General features: G+C 40.0%; 1 protein-coding gene across 1 annotated transcript in view; it reads right to left on the bottom strand.

Annotated features, from left to right (window-relative positions):
• Nucleotides 1-4,489: 4,489 nt before the first annotated feature.
• Nucleotides 4,490-25,795, bottom strand: part of PAK1 (p21 (RAC1) activated kinase 1) — a 62,779-nt gene continuing 41,473 nt past the window's right edge. The window contains exons 8-14 of the mRNA XM_049776242.1: nucleotides 24,479-24,527; nucleotides 21,986-22,098; nucleotides 18,288-18,405; nucleotides 14,544-14,643; nucleotides 10,710-10,906; nucleotides 9,886-10,023; nucleotides 4,490-4,742 (exon numbers count right to left, since the gene is read on the bottom strand). Coding sequence (XP_049632199.1) covers nucleotides 4,656-4,742; nucleotides 9,886-10,023; nucleotides 10,710-10,906; nucleotides 14,544-14,643; nucleotides 18,288-18,405; nucleotides 21,986-22,098; nucleotides 24,479-24,527 — 802 coding nt within the window. The 3' untranslated portion in view covers nucleotides 4,490-4,655. The remainder of the gene's footprint in view (nucleotides 4,743-9,885; nucleotides 10,024-10,709; nucleotides 10,907-14,543; nucleotides 14,644-18,287; nucleotides 18,406-21,985; nucleotides 22,099-24,478; nucleotides 24,528-25,795) is intronic.

Below are 25,795 nucleotides of genomic sequence, written 5' to 3'. Positions count from 1 at the left end.
TCTTAAAGTAGGCCATTTAGTTTTTCTTTTAAGAATGGTTTTGAGTCTGTAAAGTTTCTGTGCTGTTTTTTGTCTGTGAAACCATGTATTTTTCCTTCAAACCTGAAAGTGAATTTTGCTGGGTGCAGTATTCTAGGCGAAGCATTTATTTCATTGAGTTTTGTCACTATGTCCCACCACTGCCTTCTGGCCTTGAGTGTTTCCAGTGACAGCTCTGCAGTAAATCTCAAGGATGTTCCCTTGAATGTATTTTCTCTTTTCGATCTTGCTGCTTTCAGAATTCTGTCTCTATCTGTGGGATTTGTCATTGTGAGTAGGATGTGTCTTGGGGTGTTTTTTCTGGGGTTGCTTTTAGTTGGTACTCTTCGAGCATGCAGGATTTGATCACATGTATTCTTTAGCTCTGGTAGTTTCTCTTTAATGATGTTCTTGACCGTTGATTCTTCCTGGAGATTTTCTTCCTGGGTCTCTGGGACTCCAATGATTTTTAAGTTGTTTCTGTTGAGCTAATCATAGACTTCTATTTTCATCTGTTCCCATTCTTTGAGTGATTTTTCCATTGTTTGATCATTTGCTTTAAGGCTTTTTTCCAATTTCTTCTGCTGTATGGAATTGTTATTCATCTCATCTTCCAGTGTTCTAATTCTATCCTCAGCTGCTGTTAACCCATGGGAAAGCTCAACCATGTTTTTCTTCAATTCATCTACTGAGTTTTTCAGACCTCTTATTTGACCTAAAATTTCAGTTTGGAGTTTTCTGATTTCTATCTTCATATTCTCTTGATTCTTATTAGTGTTCTCTTCTATACTTTCTTTGAGTTCTTTGAACATCTTCCATATTGCGACTCTAAACTCCTTATCTGAGAGACTGACTAGTTGGTTGGTCATGTTCAAGTCATCAGAGTTGCCATTGTCATTCTCTATGTCTGGCACTGGCCTATGTTGTTTCCCCATTGTCACACTTGTATTGTGGGTTTTTATACGTGTTGTGGTTGTATTCATTGGCTAAATAATATGCACGGCCGGGAAGCGAAGCAGAGCGGCCATCCTCCTCTGGCTCCACTCTTTCTGGGCTTGTAAATTCACCTCCAGGGAAGGCTCCAGGGAAGGTGAGCCGTCCTCAGATGAGCCACACACAGGATGAAATCAGGCCAAAAATGGAGCACAACAGAGAAGACAGGCAGATAGGGGTGCTGGCATCTGAGTTCCAGCAGAGTTCAGCGGCTTCCCCTTTCTGGGCTTGTAAACTCACCTCCAGGAAAGGCGAGCCGTCCACAGATGAGCCACACACAGGATAAAATCAGGTCAAAAATGGAGCACAGCACAGAAGACAGGCAGATAGGGGTGCTGGCATCTGAGTCCAGCAGAGTTCAGTGGCTTCCCCTTTCTGGGCGAGTAAGCTCACTCCTCCCTGTTTTTTGATTTTCAATATGATTTTAGCTATCCAGGTTCTTTTATAGTTTCCGCAAAAACTTTATAATTGTCTAACTCTAAGTCCTTGAAAAATGTTGTCTAGATTTGGATAGGGAATCATTCCTGATAGTGCTTGGGGAACCACATGGGATGCTAAGGATGGGACTTGGGCCAGCCACATGCAAGACAAACACCATACCTGCTGTGCTATTGCTCTGACCTCCTGATGGTCATTTTTATATTGATTCTTCCAATCTATAAGCATGAGATGTTTTTCCATTTCCTTAGGTCTTCTTCAATTTACTTTTTCTAAAGTTTTCATGGTAGAGTTCTCTCACCTCTTTTGTTGATTCCTAGGTACTCAATGTTTTTGTGACACTATTTTAAGTGGGATAGATTCTGATATCTTTCTCCTCTGATTCATTATTTGTAGAAAGGAATGCATTGACTTTTGTGAATGGACTTTGTAGCCAGCCACTCTGCTACAAATTTTGATTTATTGTTTCTAAAAATTTTTTGTGGATTCTTTAGTCTTCAATGTATGTCATCATGTCATCTGCAAATAAAAATGGACTCCCTCATTTCCAATTTGGGTCCCTTAGATTTCTTTCTCTTGCCTGATAGCTATAGCTAGGACTTCTACTACAATGTTGAGTAAGAGTGGGAAGACGACATTCTTGCTTTGTGCCTGACTTCAGTGGGACTGAGGCTGAAAATTGCAGATTATATAAAATAGTTATATTTTATAATATATAAATATTGTAAGTTGTAAGTCATTGTCATTAAAGTCAAATATGTAAAAGTTATTTGGCCACAATAGAAGTAGCTTAGAGAAGGCATATTATGTAGTTTAGTGCACACTAGACCACGTGTTTATGTGCAATCTATAGAATCAAAGCAGTTATCCCTTATTGACCAAAGTTAAAGATTAATCGATGGCTGTAGACTCACCCCCCAGGTATTTTATGTAACCAAGAATCCAGTGTCAACCCACTGTCAGTAAGAGATGCCTGAAGATTTCAGTATGGCCTAGTGACAATTCTCCTGAGAGAACCCAAGTATAAGATAATGTACAAACTCACTGAATGTTTTCTATGGGTTAAGTGTTCTTTCATATGTTAGTTGCTTCTTGAAATATAAATAATACCTGGCCCATTATAAGCACTTTTATGGGAATTCAGGATGACTTCAGCACCAGTCTCCTTCATAGTTGAACATCATCTATTTATATCCAAGTGTGAGGACACCCAACATATGAAAAGGTATTATACCATACCATGAAATGCAGGATGAAGATATTACTGACCTATTTAAATGAGCCATCACTACTCAGCAAAATGGCACTAGCAGTACCTTAAGTTGGCATCCATTCACATTTGGGACAAGGTATCATGAAGACTTCCTAACTATCAAAGAGAATTGGGGGAGGAAAAAGTGCACAAAAATGGAATGTCTAAGTTCTGATTATTACACTGCAGTTGTAGTAGGCCACAAATTTCTGAATCCCCAAAAGTTGAAGCATCTGGGAAAACTCTAAAATTCCCCCCTACCATGATCTCATGAATTCCCCAGATACATATTTGAATTTTATTGCTCAATGCAGTGGTAGTATGTGGGGGCTGTGAAGATCATAAGCCTGTATTCCTCATGCACATAATCTGTGGTTTTAAAATAAGCCCCATATTCCCCCAAGTCTATCTTCCTACCCTTAGCACTATTGGTGGTCAGACTTCAGTCTGAGACAGGATGCATGTGTTTAGTTCTGTGGTCTTCAGCTCTTCAAATGAGAACCACAGATTTTGAGGATCTCATACATGTGGACACAGAGAATTTGACTTCTCAGTCTCCATAATGCCTGAGTCAGCTAAACCAAGTTTTAGACTGTATTGTTAGTTTATATTTAAAATCAAAGTATTAGACGGGCATTATAAATGCAACAGTGATAAATGACTCAAAGGTTTTGTGTATGTGTTTACACACATGCATATATATATAAAAGTTGGAAGTTAAAAAAAAAGAATGAGAAAGAAAAAGAAACTCAAACTTTTAAGTCATATTCTAATCCCCTTTTTATTGAAGGAAATAAAATTGGTACTGCAGTCAGAGGTACTCCCAAGCATGAAAAGGTGGTGAAGGAGCTAATTTCACAAGCCATAATTCTGGGTAGGGACCCTGCCACAGTGGGAGGGCCCAAATCACAAAGAGGTAGCAGACATTCCCAATATTCAGTATAAGCATTTCCATCCCAGAGATCTTGGTCACGCAGCCATCCAGAACCCTCCTCTGAGCTGGCAGGGCCGTCACAAGGCACCAAATCTATCTGACCTTAATTCCAGATTTTGAAATGATTTCCCTTTGATCCAACGACTCAAGTCATCTGATAGCATGGATGACTCAGATAAAGAAAGAGGCTGAGTTCTTAAAAGATAACAGGGGCATAGTTGGAAAAGTGCCACTGCCCAATCTTGGTCAGTTCCCCAATTTCTCATATTGCTCTCATGGAGCTCTTGCCCTCGTAAACTTCTCAACACTATAAGCAAGGACAGATGGAGAGGAGGGAGCCCAGCAGCATCAGGAGTAGAGCGAATCAAAAGCTGCACACAGCCAAGAGCACTTCACAAGAAATAGCACGGAAGCACTATGAGATCAGGCTCCTCCCAAAGCAGCTACTAGAAGCACATAGAAAGAAAGAAAAGGTGCTATTTTTCTTCCATACCAGGAACAGTAGAGCCAACATCAGGTTCAGAAGATGAAACACTTCAAGTCCCTTGCAAAGTGTTAAACCCTATGTTATTATTTGAGATGTTCCGATTTTCTTTTCTTTCCTTTTCTTTTTTTGATGAGGTGGTAGGGTCACACCCAGAAAACTTGCCATTTTCAAGTACGATGAGGTATCCGGGCAGTTCAAGAACAGAAATAAAAAATACTAAAGAAGTCCCAACTGATTATATATTGAAACAAGAGTCCAAAGGTTCGTTCTTACGTAAGTCCCTGATCCACCCTGACAAACACAAATTGAGAGGAAATTCCTTATTTGGACATGGCTGTCATCGGATTCGTCCTCTCCCAGATGCAGATCTCCTCTGTGCTGGACACATGGTTTTCAAGGATCAAAGTCTGGAAAGCACTACCAGGAAATAAGAGGAGTAAGACAAGGAAGTAAGAGCATCAGGGTGTGGGATTTCTGAAACGAGCATTTATTTCACAGAAGGCTTGGCACGGAGAGGCTGGGCTGGGCATGTGTTAGTGGTTGTTCTTGGTTGCCTCCTTGGCTGCAGCAATCAGTGGGGTGAGGCTCGAGAGGGGCTTGGCAATCTTCAGGAACTGGTGCTAAAAAAGATAAAAAGAGCAAAAGATGAGACTATTTACCCAAGGTGTTCCCTAGAGTGTCAGATGGCCTCAGATTAAAAGGCACCTTTGAAAGATCATAGATTATCTGGAAAACTTTTCAACAGTATTTGCCTATTGCTAAGCACATGCTCACTGCATATCTCAGCATTTCCACTTCCATGTCTACTGAGTTTCTTTTCTTTTTTTTTGTTTTTTTTTTGTTTTGTTTTTGGGCCACACCCGGTGTTGCTCAGGGGTTATACTCCTGGCTGTCTGCTCAGAAATAGCTCCTGGCAGGCACGGGGGACCATATGGGACACCGGGATTCGAACCAACCACCTTTGGTCCTGGATCGGCTGCTTGCAAGGCAAACACTGCTGTGCTATCTCTCCGGGCCCTCTACTGAGTTTCTTTTTTTTTTTTTTTTTTTTTTTTGGTTTTTGGGCCACACCCGGTAACGCTCAGGGGTTACTCCTGGCTATGCGCTCAGAAGTCGCTCCTGGCTTGGGGGACCATATGGGACGCCGGGGGATCGAACCGCGGTCCGTCTCCTAGGCTAGCGCAGGTAAGGCAGGCACCTTACCTCCAGCGCCACCGCCCGGCCCCTCTACTGAGTTTCTTAATCCATCAGACATACAGTCAAAAAAATGCTCAGAACACTTTCCTTTAAAAGAGTCAATGGAAAGAACCAAACCTAAAATCCAAGAGAATAAATGAATGTTAAATGCCTACAATATAAATTGTAGAATTATACAGCAATAAAAAATAAGTAATGAATATACTTACAATAGCATTAAAATGACATAATGTTGGGTGAAAAACTAAAGAGAGTTTTACCATAATGTCCCATTTTGTATTATGAATTACATTATATATAAAATGTCAGCGAGGTGGCGCTAGAGGTAAGGTGTCTGCCTTGCAAGTGCCAGCCAAGGAAGGACCACGGTTTGATCCCCTGGTGTCCCATATGGTCCCCCCAAGCCAGGGACAATTTCTGAGTGCTTAGCCAGGAGTAACTCCTGAGCATCAAATGGGTGGGCCCGAAAAACCAAAAAAAAAAAAAAAAAAAAAAAAAGAATTATAGTGAATATTTAGAAAAATGGCTATGAGAAGGTCTTGGCTGATTATAACTTAACAGTTTTTTACAGTACTGCATTTTAGAATCATTGATGTAAAAATTCTTCTATATTTAAAGTAATGTTCGTTAATCTAATAAAGACTACAGTGAGTTGGTATTTTCTCAAATCATTTGCAATAAATTGTATGTTGGACCACACTATTAATTATTAGGAAATAATACTCGAAAGAAAACACCATATGAAAATCACAGAAGAAAAAATTTTATTGGGGCCAGAAAGATAGCACAGCAATAGGGCATTTGCCTTGCATGCAGGCGATAAATCCCAGCATCCCATATGGTCCCCCATGCCTGCCAGGAGTGATTTCTGAGTGCAGAGCCAGAAGTAACACCTGAGCGCTGCCAGGTGTGACTCAAAAACAAAAACAAAATTTTATTTTTTATATTCAGATCTATTTTTGTCTTGGGGTGTGGGCCACATCTGGTGGTGTACAGGGCTTACTCCTTGCTCTGTGCTCAGAGATTACTCCTAGCAATGCTTGGGGAACAATATGAGTGTGTGTGTGGGGTCAAACCTGGGTCAATCGTGTGCAAAAACAAACACAATAATCCCTGCACTATTTGTCTGGGCCAGCAGCCTCTTAACTGATTGACTTTCCTTATATTTAGTAGTGGAAATGCCTTCAATCACCATAAAGTGGGTTGTTCCTCCTATTTGATTAAAAAATTAAGGAAAGATGGGGCCGGAGAGATAGCACGGAGGTAGAGCATTTGCCTTGCCTGCAGAAGGTCCCCACAAGCCTGCCAGGAGCGATTTCCAGCGGAGAATCAGGAGGAACCCCTGAGCGTGGCCAGGTGTGACCCAAAAACAAACAAAAAAATTAAGGAAAGAGCATGTAGAATTAATTAATTAAAAAGGCCCTTTGAATGGAGCTGGATGATGGGATGAATGGAGGGGCCTTTCTCTGCCATCTCAGGCTCGTGGCTTCAATCCCCTCCAGCCGGCAGGTATTTGGGTGCAGGAGAGTGACAGGTAGAAAAATCACATGCAGTCAGGCTTCCAGAGAGATCATCTTTATTTGCCCTGGCCAACATGTGTGACCTATCATAACCATTTACGCTGGATCCTTATTCAGCTCTGCATCCTAACTTGTCTTTCAGCCATCTCTCCTCCTGCTACCTTCTCCATCCATGCAAGTCCCCCCTTTATGCCTCTGAGGCCAAACCTTTTGTAACCTTCCGCAGACCCCTCCCAGAAATGGGAGGTCTTCCTTCCTTCCTTCCTTCCTTCCTTCCTTCCTTCCTTCCTTCCTTCCTTCCTTCCTTCCTTCCTTCCTTCCTTCCTTCTTTTGGTTTTTTGGGCCACACCCGTTTGATGCTCAGGGGTTACCCCTGGCTAAGAGCTCAGAAATTACTCCTGGCTTGGGGGGACCATATGGGACACCAGGGGATCAAACCGCGGTCCTTCCTTGGCTAGCACTTGCAAGGCAGACACCTTACCTCTAGCGCCACCTCGCCGGCCCCGGGAGGTCTTTCTTGTAGGTAAGGTTACACAGGAATGAGGGGTGGGGTTACAAGAGCATATTTTCTTTACTATTATTTCTAATAATAACAAAGTGAAAACCAAATTTTATATTTAATCACAAAACTAATGAATGAAAATGATTAAGTCAGCTCGCTTCCCATCCCCTTTATTAGTCATATAATACTTTTAGATATTTTTAAACATCATGGTTATAAGTTTGTTCTTAATACAGTTGGGTTTTGGGGGTTATTTTTCACAGTTACAATGTTGTTCATAATTGAGTTTCAGCCATACAATGTACACCTTTCACTGGTGCACTTTTCCTACTACCAATGTCCCCAGTTTCCCTCCTACCCTACCTACTTCCTCTACTCTGCCTGCCTCTGAGTCAGACATTTTTCTCTGTCTCTCTCCCTCCCCATCTTCTTTTTTTTTTGGTTTTTGGGCCACACCCGGCGGTGCTCAGGGGTTGCTCCTGGCTGTCTGCTCAGAAATAGCTCCTGGCAGGCACGGGGGACCATATGGGACACCAGGATTCGAACCAACCACCTTTGGTCTTGGATAGGCTGCTTGCAAGGCAAACGCCGCTGTGCTATCTCTCTGGGCCCATCCCCATCTTCTTTTATATTTTCTGTTAATACCATGTTTTGCAATATTGTTAGTGAAGGGGATATCACGCATATCACTGTCTCTCTTTTCAGCACCTAGTTCTTCTCCAGAGTGATCATTTCCAATTATTGGTGTCATAATGGTCACTCTGCCCTAACTGCACTCCTCCACTATTTATGGCAAGCTTCCTACCATAAACTGGTCCTCCTGGACCTCATCTCTGTTGTCTTTTTAAAAGTACATAAATTTTTCTGTTATCCCTCCCCCTCTAACTCATTTCACTCATCCATCCATGTATAAGCAAATTTCACTACTTTAATTTTTCCTATAGCTGTGTAGTATTCTATTGGGTAGATGTACCACATTTTATTCATTCATCTGTTTTCAGGCACTGGGTTGTTTTCAGATTCTGGCTATTGTGAATAATACTGCAATGAACATAAAAATGCAGAGTGTTTTTCTGTACTATGTTTTTAGATTCCTAGGGTATATTCCTAGGAGTGGTATTGCTGGATCATATGAAAGCCCAATTTCTAATTTTTGAGGAATATCCATATTGTTTTTCAAAAAAACTGGACCAGTCGACACTCCCACTAACAGTAAATGAAAGTTCTTTTCTCCCCACATTCATGCCAGCATTGGTTGTTCTTATTCTTTGTAATGTGTGAGAAGTAAGGCTTTTTGAATGTGGAAAGAAGTCAATATAAGGGCCCAGAGAGATAGCACAACAGCGTTTGCCTTGCAAGCAGCTGATCCAGAACCAAAGGTGGTTGGTTCAAATCCCGGTGTCCCATATGGTCCCCTGTGCCTGCCAGGAGCTATTTCTGAGCAGACAGCCAGGAGTAACCCCTGAGCACTGCCGGGTGTGGCCCAAAAACCAAAAACCAAAAAAAAAACAAAACAAAAAAGAAGTCAATATAATAAAAGTGTTATTATTAAAGCAGGAAGAAAACTCTAGAAGACACTAAACTTTGTACTATTAGAAGTGGTACCTACTTAACATAATATATTCACTAATTACAAACTAAGTACGGTATCTACACATTTTGAATATGAAAGGCAAAGGAATCCTATATCCTATATTGTTTGTATATAAGTTGCTTTTAGACCTAAATAATCATGAAAGTAATGACTTAGATTTGATAGAACTAAGATATCAAATGAAATACACCTGTGATCTGTAATTAGTAACCCAAACATAGGAATACTAAGTATGTCCCATCGGGTAACAGTCTGGTGAAGACAAATAGTATAAGTTGTTTCACTTAATTAAATAAAGATGTTTGTAAGATTTATCTGTTTCAGGTCCTAGGTAAAAGAGTAAACCCACAGATGTACAAGACAGAGGTAAATGTTGTTCATAACAAACATTATTAAGGATTATGTGCAAAATCCTGTCTTATCTGTCCTGCCTTCAACTGCATTTAACCCTCATGATACAACTCTTTTCTTCATACAGCTATATAGCTGGTTTTTGCATATATCTATAGTTTTTGCATCTACCACAGTGAAAATATGTATTAATACTTGCTACAACAACTTCATCTGTACAAAACATGTGCAGATTTTTCTTGCTGTAATTTTCTGAACAATAGTAATATTTAGAGCTTTTACATTATAAGTAACCTAAAAGTGATTTAAAACAAGAACTTATTTTAGTGATCAGGAAAGAAATAGGTATGTTACTTTAGAACAATGTTTCCCACAGAGGTAATACCTCCCTGGAAGTTTGTGTGTGTGTGTGTGTGTGTGTGTGTGTGTGTGTGTGTGTGTGTGTGTTAGTAGTCTTGGGAGCAAATGGAGGCCACTTTCTGTCTGTCTTATCTAAAGAATGTATATTCCAGAGGGACTCTGAGTAATCTTTTATTCTAAAAAGGTGGTGGCAGTGAGCCAAACTAGTTTGGAAACCTCTGTGGCAGAGACATAGTTACCTGCAGCAACTCTTTAGCTGAACCCCTCTTTTCCACATCCATCTCAAGGCAACGATTCAGAAAGTCCCGGAAGATAGCTGACAGCTTTTCTGGGTTCTGAAGTTCTGGAGTCCCATTGGTGGCAATGAGGTACAATGCCTACAAAACAAATGGAGAATCACCTTGGCCCATGATTGCATTTCCCTTGGTGTTTTGGTCTGTCTTCTAGAGTAATGTGTCAGACCCAAGGGTTTATGATTATTACTGATTACAAATCTAAATATTATTCATTTCACCTGTAGAGCTAAACATCTATTGGCCCATCTGCCAGAGGAAATTATTTGTTGCCTTCACCTCAAGTCATTCAAGAGCTGGAGAAATGTGTTCTAGGTGGGAGCAATAGTATAGCAGGTAACACGCTTGCCTCGCATGCAGCTGACTTGGATTTCATCCTCAGCACCACACATGGCCCCCAAACCCCACAATGAGTATTACAGAATAAGCTAATTCTCCTTTCATTTGAGCAGTTTTACTTTGAACATACCTAGACCCTGCTTGAAATTCAAAGAAAAGACCCTGAGTCCTATTTTCCTCAGACTAAAGAAAAGCCCAGGGGCCGGGCGGTGGCGCTGGAGGTAAGGTGCCTGCCTTGCCTGCGCTAGCCTAGGACGGACCGCGGTTCGATCCCCCGGCGTCCCATATGGTCCCCCAAGAAGCCAGGAGCAACTTCTGAGCGCATAGCCAGGAGTAACCCCTGAGCGTCACAGGGTGTGGCCCCAAAACCAAAAAAAAAAAAAAAAAAAAAAAAAAAGAAAAGCCCAAATATTTTAATATAAGGCACTCACTCTCAGAGGATTTTCATTGAGGTATGGGGGCTCTCCTTCAATCATTTCAATTGCCATAATGCCCAGGGACCAGATGTCAACCTTGGACCCATAGGCCTTTCTTGTCACAACCTCAGGTGCCATCCAGTATGGAGTTCCCACCATGGTGCTCCGTTTGCTTTGCTCCGGAGTGATTTGGGCACAAAATCCAAAGTCAGCTAAAAGAGAAAAGGAGAAGGTTTACATTATATATTTAAATAATTAAGCATTGCACTACCCCTCAATGTCAAACTTTGCTTATAGCTCCCAGTCACATTGAAATCCCTAATGCCTTAGTTTCCCACTCCTAGACTGTAAACTACTCAACACTAGAAAAAATTAGGAGGTACATTGAAAAAAAGAGAAAAAAAAACCCAGCTATTTTCTGGTTCCAACTCACCTCAAATAAAAACCATAAACATTAAATTCAAGTTAACTATCTATTTGACTATTAATTACTTGCCCTGATCTTCTAGAAACCCAAATTCATACCCCCAGAATCTGGCAATTAGATCCTTGTTTTATTCCTTGGACATAAATATCAAACACAGACTCTAATCTCCATCAACGAGGCATGACTTCCTTTTCATCAGTTCCTAATCTTGGAACCTGTTGCAGATTGTTAATACTCTCCATACACTGTCCATCCACATGTGATACAGCATGTTTGTCTTCACTACTGGTTTTGCAACATTTCAACAAAATGTTATACTGGCAATCATTAATATTATATAGCATTGTGCATGTCATTGAAATTATGAGGTCTTGAGAAAAGTAAGGAAGTAAGTAGAGAGATCTTTTTTTGGGATCACATTATCACATGAAGATGGTTTTATATGATGCATCCTATATATTGAGAGAGGTAGTAAGCTACCTGAAATCCTATAATAGAGAGACTTCATACCCACAGCAGTAGATACAAACAGCCTCAATGGAGACCCAGGTAGACAGAGTCACTCAGACTACTTGAACAGGTCTGTAAAATCCAGAACAGGCAGAGGAAAACCACTAATGTAGTCCTAAGTTACATCTCTTCTGCAAATTTTGCACAGGACACATCTCCTGAAACTAGGGCCAGAAATCTAAACTAGTGCTAAAAAAAACATGTTGGATAGATTTAACAGGAAACTAAGACAACTGATCCACATAGAGAACTCTGCAACGGTGGAGGGGTGCAAGCAGTGAACTGTAGAGTCTCACTTCAAGATTGCAACAGGCAGAACCAACACAGAACCTTACCATGATTAATGAGTGAAAAGAGCAGTCCTGATGACTCAGTACTAACCAAATATATAACCTTTCAGGTAATGACTGTAAGGAGGAAATGTTTAATGACTCAAAGATATGATGGATTATTATTATTATGATAGATTTACAAAATAAAATTGTCCCTGGCCTGAGGATAGTGATAGAATGTAGTGAGGGAAAAATAACTCAATGAAATGAATGTCTCATCAAGAATGCATTACTCAGCCAGACTCTCATTCAGATTTGAAGAAATAAACGTCTTCACAGAATAACAATAGCTGAGGAACCTCATAGACTTGAAACCACCTTCACAAAAACTGAAGGAGTTACTTTAAGACAAGATCAGTTCCACACTAGGTGACATAAACAGACAAAAAACTCCATGCCAATCATGTCTCTCAATGTCAATGGATTAATGCAACAGATAAGGATATACTAAAAATAGAATTTAATCATAAAAATAAATGGAGAAACCAAGCAAACACCTGGAAACTAGCTCATTACTAAATAAGCAGTAGGTCAGAGAGGAAATCAAAATATTTCTGGACATAGTCCCTAGAAACTGAAGCAGACAGACTGACAGTAGGGTCCTCTTTTACTCAAAAGAGCCATTTTTGGGGCTGGAGAGATAGCACAGTAGTAGGATGTTTGCCTTGCATGCAGAAGGATGGTGGTTTGAATCCTGACATCCCATATGGTCCCTTGAGCCTGCCGGGGGCGATTCCTGAGCATAGAGTTAGGAGTAGCCCCTGAGCACTGCTGGGTGTGACCCAAAAAAACAAAACAAAAACAAACAAAAAAAAGCCACTTTCAGGGGCCGGAGCAGTGGCACAAGCAGTAAGGCATCTGCCTTGCCTATGCTAATCTAGGACAAACTGTGGTTCGATCTCCTGACATCACATATGGTCCCCAAAGCCAGGAGTAATTTCTGAGTGCATAGCCAGGAGTAACGCCTGAGCATCACCGGTGTGATCTCAAAATTCTTACTTTTTGCAATCTATTTTGTTGGCTGTGAACTTGTTATAAATTGTCATTATTACCATGTTCCTTCTATGCCCAGTTTGCTATGAGTTTTTATCATGGATGAACAAAAAAATATTAGCAAAAGCTTTTTCTGTATCAACTTGATATAATCAAATGTTATTATTCCTTTGTTGACATAGTATAAGACAATGGTTTTCAAATATTGATTCACTCTTACACACCTGAAATAAATATCTTGCTTGTCTATGATCCTTTTGATGTATTGTTGGATTTGTTTAGCTAAGCAAATTTTGTTGAACATCTTTGCATTTATGTTCTTTAGGAATCTCTACCTATAAATTCTATTTTTGTTTCTATTTGTTTGCTTGCTTATTTCTTTGGTTTTTGGGGCACAACCAGCAGCACTCAGGGGCTACTTCAGGTTCTGCACTCAGAAATTACTCCTGGCAGGCTCAAGAAACCATATGGGGGCCCGGAGAGATAGTACAGCGGCGTTTGCCTGGCAAGCAGCAGATCCAGGACTCAAGGTGGTTGGTTCGAATCCCGGTGTCCCATAGGGTCCCCCATGCCTGCCAGGAGTTATTTCTGAGCAGACAGCCAGGAGTAACCCCTGAGCACCGCCGGGTGTGGGCCCAAAAACCAAAAAAAAAAAAAAAAAAAAAGAAACCATATGGGATGCTGCTGGGAATCAAATCCATGTGGGCCATGTGCAAGGTAAATAGCACCTGCTGTGCTATTGCTCCAGCTTCTTTGTCTGCTCTGGTGTAAGGTAATGGTGGCTTCATGGAAGTTGTTAATCTTCATGCCTTTTATTTTTAGGAAACTTTTCTTTCTTTTCTTTTCTTTACTTTTCGTTCTTTCTTTCTTTCTTTTTTGAATCCTCTGTCCCCTAATAGTTTTTTAACTGAACGCTGTTCATTTTTCATATTTTTGATGTTTTTTTTCTTATGGCTAATTTCAACCTTAATGGCATATTGTCTGAAAATGTAACAGATATGGATCCTTAACTTTGTGTCATTCAAATTGAGCCCCAGCATGTGACCATTCCTAGAGTACATTTCTTGTACTGTGGAGAAAAAGAATTTAGGGGATGGAAAGTTCTGTACTTGTCAATTTATTCCAGTTTTCCCCAAGAGTTCTTGTTTAGTTTTTGTTACCTAAGTAATGTTGTGTCTGGTTGATCTATCCTAAGTCAAGCAAGAGTAGTGTCTTCCAGATCCCTATGCATATGATGAGTTTATTTAGATAAAGGAGCACATAATATAAAGTACAGCAAGGAAAAATTCTTTGACAAGTGGTGCTGGAAAAACTTATCAACTACATGCAAAAAAATGAAGTCAAACCTCTTTCTAACACCATACACAACAGAAACAGTTCAAGGGAAGGGACAAAAGATTAATAGAAACAAGTCATTAGGTTGAGGGAGTGAGATTCTGAGATTGCTGTCCTGACATTGGCTTTAAGACAGAAGACATTTGGTGGCTGGCAATTATCTTAACATCCACAAGAACCCAGAAGCTGGCTGTTAGCTCAGTAACAGTAAAAGTTTCCTGGGGGTGGGAGGGAAGAATAATTCTTACTCACTCAGCTTGACAGAACCATCCATTCCCAATAGGATATTGTCACTCTTGATGTCTCTGTGAATAACCTGGTTTGAATGGAGAAACTCCAAAGCCTGCAGGCACTGTTGTAGTGGTATGAGCAGAGGGAGGGGAGGGGAAAAAAAGAACATTTAGTAAACAGATTTACAGATTTAAAAGGACTTGTTCTAAATCACTGGCAGAACCTCCTCCTATCTCTTAGTATTCTTTTAACACTCTGCCTTGTATCATATTAATATATCCTATAGTAGTTTAAGGACAGGAATTTCTCCAATATATAAATATATTTCTCCATTATATATTCTTCAATATATCTCCAAGGTTTTTTTTTTTTTTCTTGTGATGGTTTGGTTTGGTTTTCTGTGGTGTCAGGGACTGAATTCATAACTTTAAACATGCAAGGCAAATGCTGCTCTACTCAATCCCATCCCAGAGCTCAACATTTTCTGAAACTCCCCTTAGCTTCCCTTCCTGTTGCTGTTGTAATGACTTGGGGCCAAGCATAGTTTGTAATGTTTGTTCACCAGTGGTCTTATCTTTTTGCAGTTACTTTCAAATGCGTTGTCTGAAGACCAAACACTTGCCTTGAGGATTTGCATACCTTTTAGTTGTAATGTTTATAGACACTTGGATACATATACTTTTGGGACCAGAGCAATAGCACAGCCAGTAGGGAGTTTGCCTTGCACACAGCCGACCGGGTTTGATCCCTAGCATCCCTTATGATCTCTGAGCCTGTCAGGAGTGATTTCTGAGTGTAAAGGCAGGTAACCTCTGAGTGCTGCGGGGTATGACCCCAAAACAAAAACAAACAAACAAAAACAAGAAAACATAGATGGCATGGATCCCACAAATAGTATTTAGGGAACTGCACTCAGTACATTCACTCTGTGAATGAAACTCACACATACATGTAGATACTTCGTCTCTAAGGGACCCTTATTTAAATTTCTTTCTTTTTTCAATAAAACATTAGATTCCTGTCCAAAAAAAAAAAATCAAAGAAAAACTAGGTAAAAGGATTTTGTAAGAATAAAACTGAAGAGCAGTGACAAATAAAGGTCACATCTGAGAAACTAGACATACAAAGAGATATCTGAAGTTAGGAAAAAAAATAATTTGCAGGGAGAGTTCATTTGTATCATTCTGGGTATTTTTCATGCCTTTTACTATACCTATATGCAATAGCTCATTAGACAGCTAAACACACATATCTAAAGTTCTGTATAGAGAGATCTGGAATTGACACAAATATTTACAAGTCATTTGTGAAGGGGTGATTACCATCGCCTTATCAACAATATTCTAGATAAAGGACTTATTCTTTCTGGGTGAGCTACTGTTTTCCCATTTGTAAAGGTGGGAATCAGACAACGTTGTCTCCTATTTGCTTAAACCATTTGTTTAAGTCCAGAACCCAAGGATAAATTTTTTTCTTTGGGACAGGCTGGGGGTATGTTCGGTGTTCAGGGCTTACTCATAGCTCTGTGCTCAAATATGACCCAGAGTGGGCTCTGGGGACTATTTGTGGTTCAGATGATCAAATCCTGATCTAGCACATGCAAAGCAAGTGTCCTACCCAATAAACTATCACTCCAGTCCCTAGGACCAAAAAACAATAAACTAAAAACAATAAAAGAGGGGCCAGAGAGATAGCACAGTGGTGGAGGTGGAGTGTTTTCCTTGCGTGCGGCTGACACTGGAGGGGCCCAGTTCAATTCCTGGCATCTCATATGGGCCCCCAGCCTGGCTTTGGTTTTCAGCATCCCATGTGGTCCCCAGAGCACTGATAGGAATATTTACTAAGTGTACAGCCAGAAGTAATCTCTGAGCATCACAGGGTGTGGCCCCAAACCAAAATAAATAAATAAAAATAGATAAATCTGGAAGGCCAAGACTCTGGGTTTCTAAAATTATGATTAAAATAAATAATTATTTCTGGGGCCAAAGAGATAACATGGAGGTAGGGCATTTGCCTTGCATGCAGAAGGACAGTGGTTTGAATACCGGCATCCCATATGGTCCCCCAAGCCTGCTAGGAGCGATTACTGAGCGTAGAGCCAGGAGTAACCCTGAGCACTGCCAGGTGTGACTCAAAAACAAAACAAAGCAAAATTATTTCTAAGACCAGAATGTAACACAATGGGTAGGGCATTTGCCTTGCATGCAGCCAACCAGGCTTCAATCCCCAGCATCCCATATGGATGCCCAAACCTGCCAGGAGTAATTTCTGAGTGCAGAGCCAGGAGTATTCCTGGGCACCCCCAGGTATGGTCCAAAAACAAACAAAAAAATTATTTCAAGAAATTGGGACCCTCATGCACTTCAAGTAAGAATAGTAAATGTCAGGCCGGAGAGATAGCACAGCGGCGTTTGCCTTGCAAGCAGCTGACTCAGGACCTAACGTGGTTGGTTTGAATCCCGGTGTCCCATATGGTCCCCCGTGCCTGCCAGGAGCTATCTCTGAGCAGATATCCAGGAGTAGCCCCTGAGCACTGCCAGATATGGCCCAAAAAAACAAAACAAAACAAAAGTAAATGTCACGATGCTTTGAAAAACAATTTAACAACTCCTCCAAATATTAAGCATAGTTAGCACATGACCTTAACTTTCCTTCCTAGGAAGATACTCAAGGGAAATGAAAATATACAAGTCATCAACATTTATACAGTTTTTCATAATAGGCAAAAAGAAAACATATGCCAAATGCTCATTGACTGATGAACAGTCAATAGAAATAGAATCTTGGGGCCAGAACAGTGGCACAGCGGTAGGGTGTTTGTCTTGCACGATGCTGACCTAGAATGAACCTCCGTTTGATCCCCAGCATCCCATATGGTCCCCAAGCCAGGAATGATTTCTGAGCGCATAGCCAGGAGTAATCCTTGAGTGTCACTGAGTGTGGTCCAAACCCCCTCCCAAAATGGAATCTACTGAGTTAGAAATATCTGGCACACAGATAAGGCACATGTTTTGCATATAGCTGAATTAAATTCCCCCTAAGCCACATATGCTCTTTCAATCTCTTCCAAGAGTAATCCCTGAGTATATAGAGCCAGGAGTAAGTCCTGAGCACCACTGGGTGTGCCTTAACCCAACCATGGAACCTTATTTGCTAGAACATATGTTATATATGAACCGATAAAACATTAGGAAAAGAAAAAAATCAATCACAGGGGAGCACATGTTATGTAATGCCATTATATAAAATATCCAGAACAGGGCTAGAGCAATAGGACAGTGGGAAGAGTGTTTGCCATGCACGCAGCTAACCCAGGTCCTTACTCTGCATCCTATATTAGGTCCCCTGAGCCTGCCAGGAGAGATTTCTGAGTGCAGAGCCAGGAGTAATTTATTTTTTGGTTTGTTTTATTTTGGGGGCCAGACTCAGCTGTGCTCAGGTCTTACTCCTGACTCTGTGCTCAGGGATCAATCCTGGTGGTGCTTGGCAGTGCTTGGTGACTATCTTACCCAGCCTGCTATGATATACATATATTTATATATATATATATTTATATATATGCTATATATACATATATTTATATCTTATTTTCTACAATGGTATATAATTGTTAGTCTGAAGAGTCATCTTAAAATCATAGTTAAAAATTTTTAAAAGATACCTAATAAGAGAATGACAATAGAGTTAGACTAACTTTTCCACGTGCACAGTAACCAGGCTTAGGCCCATTGTGAAATATGAACAGAATCTACTCATTGGCTTTACCTCACGGCACACTGCTGCAATCTGGCCTTCGTCCATACAGGTTTCTGTCACCACATCTGTTAAAGAGCCTCCAGCCAAGTATTCCATGACAACCCAGAGCTCATCTCCCACGAGGTAACTGCAATAACACAAACACAGATGGATGACAAGGAACAGAGTACACTGGACCATGTCATTGGGTTTCAAGAGCTAAGTTTTTTGGTTTTTTTTTTTTTTTTTTTTTTTTGTTTTTTTGGGCCACACCTGGCATTGCTCAGGGGTTACTCCTGGCTGTCTGCTCAGAAATAGCTCCTGGCAGGCATGGGGGACCATATGGGACACGGGGATTCGAACCAACCACCTTTGGTCCTGGATCGGCTGCTTGCAAGGCAAACGCCGCTGTGCTATCTCTCCGGGCCCAAGAGCTAAGTCTTTATACAGTCTTTATACATACACATACATATATATGTATGTATGTATATATATATGTATATATATACATATATATATAATTAATCATCTAGGCCCTGGGGAAAATTAGATCTAGAAAACTACAAGACTATTTCTTTCCTCTCACTGGAGAAAAGCAGAAATTGAGGGGGAAAATAATCACTAACTTCACAATTCCTAAAAATTACTTGGAGAAGGGGCCGGCGAGGTGGCGCTAGAAGTAAGGTGTCTGCCTTGCAAGCGCTAGCCAAGGAAGGACTGAGATTCGATCCCCCGGCGTCCCATATGGTCCCCCCAAGCCAGGGGCAATTTCTGAGCGCTTAGCCAGGAGTAACCCCTGAGCGTCAAACGGGTGTGGCCCAAAAACCAAAAAAAAAAAAAATTACTTGGAGAAAACAAAGCAAAACATAATGTGAAGTTCCAAAAGATAGAAAGCTGGAAGATAGAATAAAATTATAGTTCAAAACACAAAGGAATGCTTTATAAAATTAGACACAATTCCCACATCTCTAGATGCAATCAGAGCAGCAGAAGGCACCCAGATACTTAACAGAAGTGGGACTGGAATTCTCAATTATCAGCATTAGGAAAAGTCACTAAACCTCAGTTCTGTTCAACCGTTTATTTTTCTCCTGTAAGTAGATGCTAACATTTAGTGAATAATTAAAGGAATAAAGTAAAATAAAATAAATGTATTAAATATTGGTTATAAAAAGCCATGTAAAAGCTATAGAGTGTAATGCACAAAAGCCATTATGCTTGCCATGATCTCTCTCCACTTGAGTCAGTAATTCTAGAAATAGAATGAATCCAGCAAGGGCTTCAGAGTTTCCCTTCTGGTAAGCTGCTATTCAGTGCTGACTCCCTGGATAGAAGACAGGCCTCACATAATCTATAATTAATTCAGAGACTGTATCTCTCTATACTGATATGTGATAACTAAAAGAATCACTTATCCTGTCTAGTCAGGGTTTGGTTATTTTTTTTTCAGTTATAAATTAGGAAATAAACCAAAGATTGGCCAAATGTTTGTACACTCTTCTGCTAGTTTACAATGAAGCAGCTCTGCTGGAACGCCATGAGCTGTGTAAAGTCATCTTCTTCTCATCCCATCTTTAGGACTACTACAATCTCTTTTGTGAGAGAAAAATATGGGAACTTGAACTAAAAAAAGAATTCAGGACAGTATAAAGAGGCTTTTTATAAAAGGAATAGTCATGGCCTTTCACTAAGCACATCAAGAAGGCATCTTTTGGGGCTGGAGAGATCGTACAGCGGTAGGGCATTTGCCTTGTATGCAGCCAACCCAAGAGGGACCCAGTTCGATTCCTGGCACCCATATAGTCCCCCATCCTTCCAGGGGCGATTTCTGAGTACAGAGCCAGGAGTAACTCCTGAGCACTGTTGGGTGTGGCCCAACAACCAATCAATCAATTAATCAATCAGTAATAATAATAATAATAAGAAGGCATCTCTCTACTTGGACTGAGTGTGGCAAGTAATCTGAGGGCCCAAGAGATTTTTTCTGGTCACTGACAAAGTCCATTACCTGGGTGTAACAGGTAATACTGTTAAGGCTCAGCTCATACAATATGGTGGATTCAAAAATCTGTGGCTCTGCATGATGCCATTTACCTCTAAATATCAGTTCAAGGCAAGACCTCAGAGTGTCACATATTTAGAGATGAAAAAATACAGAGTTCTAAAAGCTCACAAAACTCACAGCCTCAACCGTAACATCCTCACTTAATATTCAGGTTAAGGTTCTGTGCTCCCTCAGGAGTTTCTAGGTCGGAGTCTTATTTGCTTCTGACTCCCTAGTAAATGCCTCTGAAAATATCTGCAAAGGCATGATCTAGTTGAAAAAATAGACAGGAGGGGCCGGAGAGGTGGCGCTAGAGGTAAGGTGTCTGCCTTGCAAGCGCTAGCCAAGGAAGGACCGCGGTTCGATTCCCCCAGCGTCCCATATGGTCCCCCCAAAGCCAGGGGTGATTTCTGAGCGCTTAGCCAGGAGTAACCCCTGAGCATCAAATGGGTGTGGCCCCCCCAAAAACAAAACAACAACAAAAAAAGAAAAAATAGACAAATTCTAATCCCTTTTTCAGAACACTACTTCCTTCCACATGGATATGATTTATACTATAATAGCCGTCAGTAGTTTTTTCTGTGTTCTTAAAAGAGATGAAAAGTAAAAAAAATAAAACTCAAATATGTTCAAAGTTAATCACTATTCTTCATGAAGTGAAGACCTTTCTCAACTAGGAAAAGGCTTTATTTTCAACAGCTATGAACATTATGTGTTGCAAAGATCAAAGTACAACTTATTTCTTCTTGAGGAAGCTGATGTTTACCAATGTGTAGGAGAATTAAAAATCAGGCTGAAATAAAAATTTCCTGACAATACATTATAAATAGGGAAGGAATTAAAGACTTATTCTAAGATCACTTTCCCTTGTGATGTCTCTGAAGCCTATGCATGAAGTTTACTGTCTTCCAAAATAAATTTCAGAAAAGAACAGAGTATTATAGAAAGAGCATAGATGTTTGTGCTAAAAATATTCAAATAAAAAACCCTTGTTTGCTATTTCCTCATCTGTAAAAGAAAATAACCTGATATCATATGAAAGTATAGTCAAGTATAACACAAGGGTTGAATAAGCACTATTACTGGAGAATAGGATATTGATAAACTGGTAAGAGAAATGAAAATAAGAAAAATTAGATTTAAGAAAAAAAAGAAAAATTAGATTTAATGAATATAATGAAATAGCCTTTTAAGAAATCTTCATGTAAAAAAAACCCAAAATCCTATTTTAATTGACCAAAAATTTACCATAAATCAACAAATCTTTGGGTTGGGTTCCTAATAGAACGAGAAAGAAAAATTACCTCCTGCATAATGGTCAAATCTCAAATGAAACAACTGCACATGTTTTGGGAGAATACAGACGGGAAGACATTCAAGAGAGTGGGCAGAATCCAGAAAGATCTTTGAAGAAGAATGATTTAAAGGCTACATATTTGAGTCAGATAGATGGGTTCAGGGCTCTCCTGAGACAGAACAAATACCCCTATGATCACTATTAAACATTACAAGGTGAGAGAGTTCAGCCTAACTAGGGTCAGAAGCAAAATAAAATAAAATAAAAAAGAAATACAGAATATTTTGAGTGGAAATAGTTCTGAGTTTTTGTGTTTTTCCTCTGACAACTCCACCACCCATCAGTACCAAAGGCTCTGTCTCTCTGACAGAACCTATCACTCCATACCTGTCCAAGTAGTTCACAATATTTGGGTTTTTGTTTTCCCTCATGACCAGGATCTCATTAATAATCAGCTCTTTCTTTGGCTGCTGCTGAAGGTTCATCTGTTTAATGGCCACCTGAAATTAGAGTACGTTTAATATGTAACCAAAGTCATTCAGCATATCTCAGCACCTCGTCTGAGTAAGATGTTGGAAACGGACCCTTGAAGAATTCCTGGTGTATTGACATTGATCACTAGAAGCTGCAATATCTATACAGAAACTCGTGAAAATGAACATTTTCAGAACCCATGCAGACAGACTCAGTCTCAAAGTCTTAAAAAGCCCTTTGGGGTGGGGCCAGAGTGATGGCACAGCAGGTAGGGCGTTGCTTTTGCACACAGCCAACCCCAACCCCAGTTAGATCCTCAGCATCCCATATGGTCCCCCCGAGTCTGCCAGGAATGATTTCTGAGTGCAGAGCCAGGAGAAAACCCTGAACACTTCTGTGTGTTTCCCCAAAACAAAATCAAAACCAACAAAAGCCCTTTAGGAAATTCTGATGTGGATGTGCACTAAGCTTGGGAATCAAACTTGCTCCTAAATATTCATATTAGAAAAATACTTTTAAAAATCATAATACAGAGATAGCATGGAGGTAAAGCGTTTGCCTTTCATGCAGGAGGTCATCGGTTCAAATCCCGGCGTCCCATATGGTCCCCCGTGCCTGCCAGGAGCAATTTCTGAGCCTGGAGCCAGGAATAACCCCTGAGCACAGCCTGGTGTGACCCAAAAACCAAAAAAAAAAAAAAAAATCATAATACAGTAGCTAGAGAATGCCCTAGCTTTCCAGAAACTTTCTCCCTAGCCAGCCTACCATCAGGGACTACAAGGTTCCAGACATTAGAAATAACAAAGGGCCCAAGTGCCTAAACTGAGCTTTCTTACAATCCTTAATAAAAAATAATGATTTTTTGAAGTTGACTTGCCTTTTATGTAACCTTACACCATCTGACATAAGATAACTGTTAAATTCTCAAGAGTACAGAAAGATCTGTTGATTGTTGTAAGTGGGAATTCTCCAGAAGTGTCAATCACCAAACCAAATCTCAAGCAAGCCAGCCCAACTAACAGCTTTCAAGGGGGGCCTGATCTATTAGCATCAGAAAGGAGGACTTGGCCCGGAGAGATAGCACAGCGGCGTTTGCCTTGCAAGCAGCCAATCCAGGACCTAAGGTGGTTGGTTCAAATCCCAGTGTCCCATATGGTCCCCCGTGCCTGCCAGGAGCTATTTCTGAGCAGACAGCCAGGAGTAACCCCTGAGCATCACCGGGTGTGGCCCAAAAAAACAAAAAAAAACAAAAAAGAAAGAAAGAAAGAAAGAAAAAAGGACTCATTCTCATCTGAGAACTGCTTAAAACATGCCCTATAGCTCTTGGTCATGGCCTACCTGCTAACAATCCCAAAGGTTAGAATGCTAAGAAGCCCCAAGTACTCAATATTCCCTTTGTGGATTCATTCGGCTATAGACAAGATGAGCAGGCTTTGGTAGAATCAGAACTCTCCCAGTTTAAAGAATTGGGAACTGATGGATTCTAGATGAGAACTTCAGTGGCTAAGGAAATCCTGTGCAGAGCCCTGGAAATACCTCTAAATTAGGAGGCTAGAAAAATGAGTTTAAATTTCTCCTATATCAGATTTCTCTCCCAACCACCAAATTTATATAACTATCTACTAAGGAGTTCCACAAGGTCACAGATAATATTAACTTCTTTATATCTACACCATCTATTTATTTATTGGGGGGAGGGGTTTGGGCCACAGTCATCAATGCTCAGGGATTACTCCTGGCTCTGCACTCAGGAATTATGCTTGGCAGTGCTCAGGGGACCATATGGGATGAGAGAGATTGAATCTGGGTCGGCTGTACCTCACTTCCCTTTGGCCCTCCTCATCTCTTTGCTTGGCTACTATCCTTATCAGTCATCTTCATATTTATTCATCAAATTTTGTGAATTCTACTTCCTAAACACCTCTCAAACCCATTTATTTCCCCTATATTCTGTTACCACCTTAGTCCAAACCATCATTCTTGCCTGGATTTTTATACTGCCTTCTACTCTGTCTACTCTCATCTTCTCTAATCTGTATCTTGTCACACTCTCCTCAAAATGTACATACTTCATCATGCTAATTTTCTATTTAGTTATAGTCTGGTATAGTAAGAAAATAAAAGTTTCCTTATTGGGTTAAAAAAAAAAAGTCAATGATAATGAGAGAGAGCAGTAGGATGCCTATCCCAAAGGAGGTGGGGGAGGAGGGAAATGGGGACATTGGTGACGGGAAGGTTACACTGGTGAAGGATGGTGTACATTCTATGACTGAAACCCAACCTCAAACATTTCTGTAACCACGGTGATTAAATAAAGAAATTATTAGAGAAAAAAAAATCCAAACTTCACCAATAATAAAAAATCACATTGAACCAAAAGAACAACAGTTTGTGGTAGATACTCACTTCCTGTCCTGTGGCCACATCCATTGCAGTGTACACGGTACCTGAAGCACTGAACAGGTGAGAAGGAAAAACACAGAGACAGGGTTTAATTTAATAATTAACACTCAACTCTTAATCAATGAAATTCTACATACAATCTGACAGTACAATTGCTAATATGTGAAAATAATAGTCCTGTCCCTACCTAACTTTCCCTATTTGAAAGACAATAGAGGGCCATGAAAATCAAAGTTCTAATTTGTGGCTTTGACATAATAGTTCTAAGTTCTTAAACAAGTTAAGTTTCTCCCAATGCATCACTTTCCTCATTTGCAAAGTGAAGATGTGACAAATATAGGAGAAGTTAAATCTGTAAGCTCATAAGCACTTAGCTAAGTGCCTAGATTCTAGGCCCTAGAAAAAAAAATCTTCAATATAGATTACTTTTCTACTCCTACTTTTTCCTCTTCTCTTTATAAGTTGTTTTATCCTCTTGTGGCCTCAGATTCTGCATCTGCAAATAGTAATGATATTAGATCCAAGAGGGATAAGCAGGGCAGAAAATATTTTAGAATGAGCTTGCAGTGACTTACCACTCACCAAAAAGGAATATATGCTTTTGTGGTACCAATAACATTTTGTCTTAATCTGGGCAGTAAATTACACGGTTTGCTGACCTTTTGAAATTTCACCCAGTCGCATACTTACGCCTTCATTATATTTTGTCTAAATTTATACTGAAGACAATAACTGCTGAGAACTATTAAAACTATTTTAAAGAACGTACTAAAATAAACTCAAACTGAATTTCTCATTTTAAGAGTTGTTTTCAATCACTTTCAATAATTGTCATGCAAATATGTAGATTTTGTTTTGCAGTTTTTCACATGGGCTTTCAGTTTTATTTAAAATAAAATGACATTAAATATGGTTTTTCAAACACAGGCTTCCAGAAAATGTGTCTGACAATACCTGCCTCACCCTCAAAGTAAAAGTAACCTCTCTATGCTAACATATTTATACACTCACACATTGAACAAAACAGTATGAGCGGAAGAAAAGATGTAGGAAAGACAGAATCTTGGGGATAATGCTAGGAAAGCAGTCATGGCCTTTCATGCCTATAACCATGAAAACAGATGTATAAAAGAAATGAAGAAATATTTGTAATTACACATGTCACATGTCAAGGATTTGTGTGTGTGTGAAAGAGAGAGAGAGAGAGAATATTACAAAATTTAAAAATGCTGATGTATCTTTGCAGAATAGTATTCTTGGGAAACCCTAAGACTCAAGATGAATTCAGGAGGGAAATCATTCATAAGCTCATGTAGCAGC

Source organism: Suncus etruscus, chromosome 7 (assembly GCF_024139225.1).
Source record: "Suncus etruscus isolate mSunEtr1 chromosome 7, mSunEtr1.pri.cur, whole genome shotgun sequence".
Taxonomy (NCBI): domain Eukaryota; kingdom Metazoa; phylum Chordata; class Mammalia; order Eulipotyphla; family Soricidae; genus Suncus; species Suncus etruscus.
This window is presented reverse-complemented; position numbering and strand designations above follow the sequence as displayed.